The sequence below is a fragment of the Stomoxys calcitrans genome, chromosome 5 (genome assembly GCF_963082655.1).
Source record: "Stomoxys calcitrans chromosome 5, idStoCalc2.1, whole genome shotgun sequence".
NCBI classification, from domain to species: domain Eukaryota; kingdom Metazoa; phylum Arthropoda; class Insecta; order Diptera; family Muscidae; genus Stomoxys; species Stomoxys calcitrans.
The window spans coordinates 10,456,130-10,462,129 of NC_081556.1; the positions used below are offsets into that span (position 1 = coordinate 10,456,130).

At 34.3% G+C, this 6,000-nt stretch overlaps 1 protein-coding gene across 1 annotated transcript; it reads left to right on the forward strand.

The window, feature by feature from the left end:
* Nucleotides 1-154: 154 nt before the first annotated feature.
* Nucleotides 155-1,466, forward strand: LOC106081242 (enoyl-[acyl-carrier-protein] reductase, mitochondrial). The gene is made up of 2 exons (XM_013243073.2): nucleotides 155-459; nucleotides 521-1,466. Exons 1-2 carry the CDS (start codon nucleotides 240-242, stop codon nucleotides 1,378-1,380), a joined length of 1,080 nt encoding a protein of 359 aa, XP_013098527.2. The 5' UTR covers nucleotides 155-239; the 3' UTR covers nucleotides 1,381-1,466.
* The last annotated feature ends 4,534 nt before the right edge of the window (nucleotides 1,467-6,000 follow it).

Consider the following 6,000-nt stretch of genomic DNA (forward strand, 5'->3'; position numbering starts at 1 on the left):
TTTTTAAATAAATAATTACTATTAAAAGAAAATTCCGTGTATTTTGATTTAATTTACAATATTGGTCGGCTGAGAGGGAATTTGGGGAAAAATTTTGGTCGGAGGTTTTTTTTGCAGTGGCAACGCTGCTCATGACTCATATCAGCTGCCGGTATGTTGACAAATGTAAATAAAAGACAGCTGCTAGAATTCTTTGTTTTGCACAATTGGAATTTTAATTCAAGGCAAGATAATTAAATATGTTAAAGTTAACTAGGATTTATGCACACAGCATTAAAATACAGGCTTTTTACCGCCATATGGCGGTGTGTGCAAAAACTTTGAAATTCTCTCAATATGGAGAACCAACAGAAGTTTTGCAGCTGGTGGAGGAAAAGCTAGACAGTCCCAAGGACAAACAGGTTTTGGTGAAAATTTTGGCCTCTCCCATTAATCCCGCTGATATAAATACTATACAAGGTACATATAACTAAATTATACAATATTTAAGCGTTTAAAATTTTTCTTTTTTTTTCATTAGGAAAGTATCCGGTAAAACCAAAATTCCCTGCTACCGGTGGCAATGAATGTGTGGGCGAAATATTAGAAATTGGAGAAAATGTAAATAAATTGGAAAAAGGGCAATATGTTGTGCCTTTTGCCACGGGATTGGGTACTTGGACTACCCATGCCCTGTTCAATGAAGATCAACTAATGTCAGTTTCGAAAAATATTGGTCTGGCAGAGGCTGCCACTATTACCGTAAACCCCTGCACCGCATATCGCATGCTTAAGGATTTTATTAAATTATCTCCCGGTGATTGTATTATACAAAATGGAGCCAACAGTGGGGTGGGTCAGGCAGTGCATCAACTTTGTAAATCTTGGGATCTCAAATCTGTGGGCATCGTAAGAGACCGTCCCGACATAGCAGCTCTTAAGGATTATTTAAAAAAATTGGGTGCTACTGAAGTGCTAACCGAAGAAGAGTTGCGCACCACTACGCTTTTCAAAGGTGGCAATCTGCCTAAGCCTCGTTTGGCTCTCAATTGTGTTGGAGGTAAAAGTGCCACGGAGATAGCACGCCAGCTGGCCGATAAGGGTGCTTTGGTGACCTATGGTGGCATGTCGAGGGAACCTGTCATTGCGGCCACTGCTGCCTTAATCTTTAAGGATATATCCTTCCATGGTTTCTGGATGACTAGATGGACAAAGGAAAATGCAAACTCCCAAGAACGTCTGAAGATGTATAGTGAACTATGCGATTTGATGATGCATACGAAATTTGTGGCACCAGTACATGAATTGGTGCCCTTGCAGAAATTCAAGGAGGCAACAGCGGCTGCTTTAAATTTTAAAGGTTTTACGGGAAAAAAATACATTTTGGATATGAGAAATTAATGTCTGAAAAAAATGTTTGTGGTTGGTTTGGAAATGTAAAAGCTTTAATAAAAATTAGAAGCAGTCACTTGCAATATGAATGAAAAAAAAAATACCTTTTTTAATTTTTTTTGTAAGTTTTCATTGTTTAAAGCAATTGTTGTATATATTTAATGGAATTTTAAGACATAACTACTCAATTATATGGTTGTGTGCCTAAAATCCTAAACTGAAATTTATTTTGTGGAGTTTGTTCTCATTCACTAATTAACAATGGGGACAAGAGTATTTCTTTTTATTCAAGTCTTGAATTACCCTTATGTAGGCAAATCGTCAGAGACATACATTAATTTATACCTTAGCCTGCCTAAGGCCTTGTCGTTCTGAGCACTAGTTATCCTTGCAAAAATGCGGCAGTCAGTGCGACATTCTGCAAACAAAGCAAATATTTCCAGCAAGATCTTTAATAGGCAAACATTTGACGTCAGAGTTAGCTACCTATACATACATACGAGAAAAAAAAAATTATTATAAACTCCGGTTATAACTAGCTAAACCTGTACATGCAAACAACTAGAAGTAAATGTTGAAATGCTGTGTTTTTTTTTAGATTTATTGCCAACAACTTGTATGAGTTTTATCCTAGACTCTTACTTGTTTTCTGCTAAAGCTTATACTAAGTATGAAAGGTTTTTCACTAGAAATCAAATCAACTATTTGCTAGCATTTCTAGACATATTTTAGGATTTTACGTCTTTTATTAAAGAACTAGGAAAAAAGCCCACATTCGCACTTTCAAACAGCAAGCAATAGAAGCCAAAGTATTCACGTGCTACCAAAAATACACATTAAATCGATAAAGAACTGTATATATGTAAATACATACATCTAAATGTGTGTGAATATATACAATTATGTATGTATGGGTGTTATATCTAGCCAATAATTACAAGAAGAGTAACAAAACCAAAACGCTATTAGAACTTCAATGAAACACAGTACTGCAACTTTGTAGAAACAAATGGAAGTGATTTCTTCAGGGCGCAGAGTGAGAGAGAGATTTACAGAGAAAGATGGAGAGATGCCCACAAAGAAGTTGTCGACGACCATCACACACCGTGCATATAATTTAGAGACACGGTACCAAAGAACTCAACAGAGTTCCATTGACAAGTTTACCTATCGACTCCGAATCACTTTCTGATTCGATTTAGCTATGTCCGTCCATCTGTCTGTCCGTCTGTCCATGTTAATTTATGTACAAAGTACAGGTCGCAGTTTTCATCCCCCAAAATTGGGTTCAGATTTGGATATAGCTCCCATATATATGTTCGTCCGATTTTCAGTAATAATGCAAAAAAATGGTCATTTGTTAACCGATTCTTTCGAAATATTGCAGGAAGTATTTTTTTTATGACTCTCGGCATTACTGGTGAATTTCATCGGAAATCGGCTCAGATTTAGATTTAGCTCTCACATATATATATATAGATATCGCCCGATTTTCACTCCAAGAGCCACTGCAAGCGCATTTATTAACGAATCTTCCAAAAATGTTGTACAATGCTGTCCTCGACGACTTTCATAATATCTATTAAGTTTGGTCGAAATCGGGCCAGATTTAGGTATAGCTCCCATATATATGTTCTTCCGATTTTGAGAAATATTGCCGATTCTCTCGAAATTTGGCAGAAAGGATATTCTTATGACTCTTAATATTACAGCTGAATTCCATAGCAACTGGTTCAGATGAAGATATAGCTGTCATATATGTATATCGCCCGATTTTCACTTCTAAAGCCACCGCAAGCGCATTTATTGACCAAAATTGTGCACAACGCTTTCCTCGATGACTACCACAATATCTAAGAAGTTTGGTCAAAATCGATTCAGATTTAGATGTAGCTCCCATATATATGTTCGTCAGATTTTGGGTAATTTGTTGTCCTTTGCAACCATAGTCATTACATCTTGAACATATTGGCTTTGCTCGAAATATGATACGGGAATTTTAATAACACATTGGAAAACATCCGCCGAGGTCCATCAAAATTGGTTCAGAATTATATATAGTTCCCATATGTAATTATAGGGTATAGGTATAGTCGGCACCGCCGACTTTTGCCTTTCCTTACTGGTTAGTTCTCATTTTCGTTTGAAGTATAGGAGAAGGGAAAATAACGATAGTATCGATATTTATTACAAATTTATAAAACTATCGAAAATATTGAAAGTTGCGATTATCGATAGCTTGCCAGCTCTATCGGTTTCACCAAAGCATCTTTGTTGCCAATCGATTTAATGATTGTAAATAAACCAACTGTTATTTAATTATCTTATCGTTATCGAAATGCCGTTTCGTTTCGATAACAACAAATATGTATACAAAAAAATCACTTGATCACATATAAGGCAATTAGGCTGAGTTCTTTCACCTTTTGCCAAGTTAAAATTGAAGCCCAGTGTAGTCTAGCGAAACTACAACTATACGCCTCCATACATAACTAATACAAGTTTGTATAATTCGACAATTTTTGACTGGTATAGACGGCCAAGGATATGGCAAATATCATATAGGTACAAAAAAAAAAAAACAAATATGTGATAATGTTTATATGATGTACTTTGGTTTGTTTGCTTGTCCTCTGCATGTAGTGGTGTAGGGTATACAAAGTAGCTAATTTGGTAAAACAGCATGTTTGCGTATTATATTAGTGTTATTTATTTTTATCCAACTGCGGGGGTCATTGCTTGACAAATATGTAAATTGTTTGATTTATTATAGAAACGTTGTTGTTTAAATACCACTGCCATCTACATACTCGTACAAATGTTCATATATGGCAATGCCGAAAGGTAAATAGTGTGGCAAGGATTTTCAGGTTTCTTGGTAAGTGATTTTTTATAAACACATACGTGGTTATATCTTAAAAGTATGAAATTAATAAAAAAAAAACAAAATTACTTTAATCTCAAGATGAATTGTAGCTAACAAAGCCAAGCCAAATCTGGGGAATGCAACATTTTATAACTCGGCGCCGTCGTAACCGAAACGAATGACACCTGGTTTGAAATAAAGCGAAGATTAATACTGGCAAACAGATGCTACTTTGGATTAAGCAAGCAGTTTAGACACAAGGCCAACTCTCGACAGAAGAAGTTTACACAATGCAAAACACTGATACTACCCCTGTTATTATATGGTTTCGAGGCATGGGTACTTGTTAAAGCAGATGAGGCAGTGCTTGGAGTGTTTGAGAGAAAGATTCTTCGTAAAATTTATGAACCAGTTTGCATTGATGGAGAGTGTTGGCGTCGCATAAACCATGAACTGTTTGACGACGCACTGTGGCGCTGACAGAGGAAACAGGTGGAAAAATCAAAGCTTTCATGTGCTTCTAAGAAATTTTGAGAGAACCTATGGTATGTAAAACATTCTAATGATTTCAAAAATGCTACCCACAAAAATTTTAATTTTTAATTTAGGATATAGGGCCGTTCAAAGGTGACCTTTTTTCGGTTTTCAAAAAAAAAAAACACACACACACACAATTTTTATATATTTTTGGTCCGATTTTAAGTGTTATATCTCGAAAACAAGTTAAGGGATTGTCATTTTATATTTTGTCTATGGAAGGATATACTTAATAAGTGTAGAATTATCAAAAAAAAAAAATAATAATGAATTTTTTGAGCTTCTCTAGGTTTCATCACGATTTGAAAAAATAACCCTCGCCATAAATTCAAAAATATTTTATTTTATTTTATTTAATATTTCTTTTATATTAACTTTATCCCAACAATGTTTTTTTCAATCCAAGTTATCCACTGTGGCGTATTAGTGTTACAAAATATATCCACATGCATCATACGCAACATTGAACATAGAGAATGTGATGGATTGATTGTACAGCAGTTATTGGATGATAATGAACGCTTCCTGTTATTACTTAAAAACATATGTATCTCGAATAATGACAATGTTCTATTTTGTTATTTTTATTTTTTTATAATAATTATATTTTTTAGCCTTTGTTGTTAATATAGTTATTTTTTTATAATTCATCATGACTGTAACTAAATCAAAATAAATAAAAGTTATTTATTAGCAAAAAAATCAGTTTAGTGCAATCTCAGAGGTTTTTCTTCAAAAAATTATCTCAAAATCGCATAACTGAATTCAAAAATATCTAAGCAATATATGGGCGAATCCTGCGTGACGAAGGCTACATATATACGCAATTTTCAATTGAAAAGTATGATTTTTTTGTGATGTGAAAAACATATCTTTAATCTACTTGTAGTGAATTCAAAAGATTTGAAAATACTTTCAAATGAAAAAATTTTTTTTCTCCCATATATGGTAACAGCAGGTTACAATGTTGTGTGAAGCACCCTACAAAAAATGGAAATGTTAGTCGGGGTTAGTGTATATTTTGGCAATTTCAAGCGATTTTTGCGCAGTTAACCCCAAGAATGTTATTTTATGATTTAAAGATGAACAAACGACTATTTCACACTCAACCAATTTTGCTACTTAAAATAGCAAAATGTTTGCTAAAACAGCAGTTTTTATCTGCTGAAATGGGAAAGCCGACATTACTTCTGTCTCGGCAAGCATAGTGCTGCTTTATTAGCAAA

Coding starts and splice junctions, on each gene's coding strand:
- LOC106081242 (XM_013243073.2), top strand. CDS start 240: ATGTTAAAGTTAACTAGGATTTATGCACACAGCATTAAAATACAGGCT. Junction 460..520: donor TGATATAAATACTATACAAG/GTACATATAACT, acceptor TTTTTTCATTAG/GAAAGTATCCGGTAAAACCA.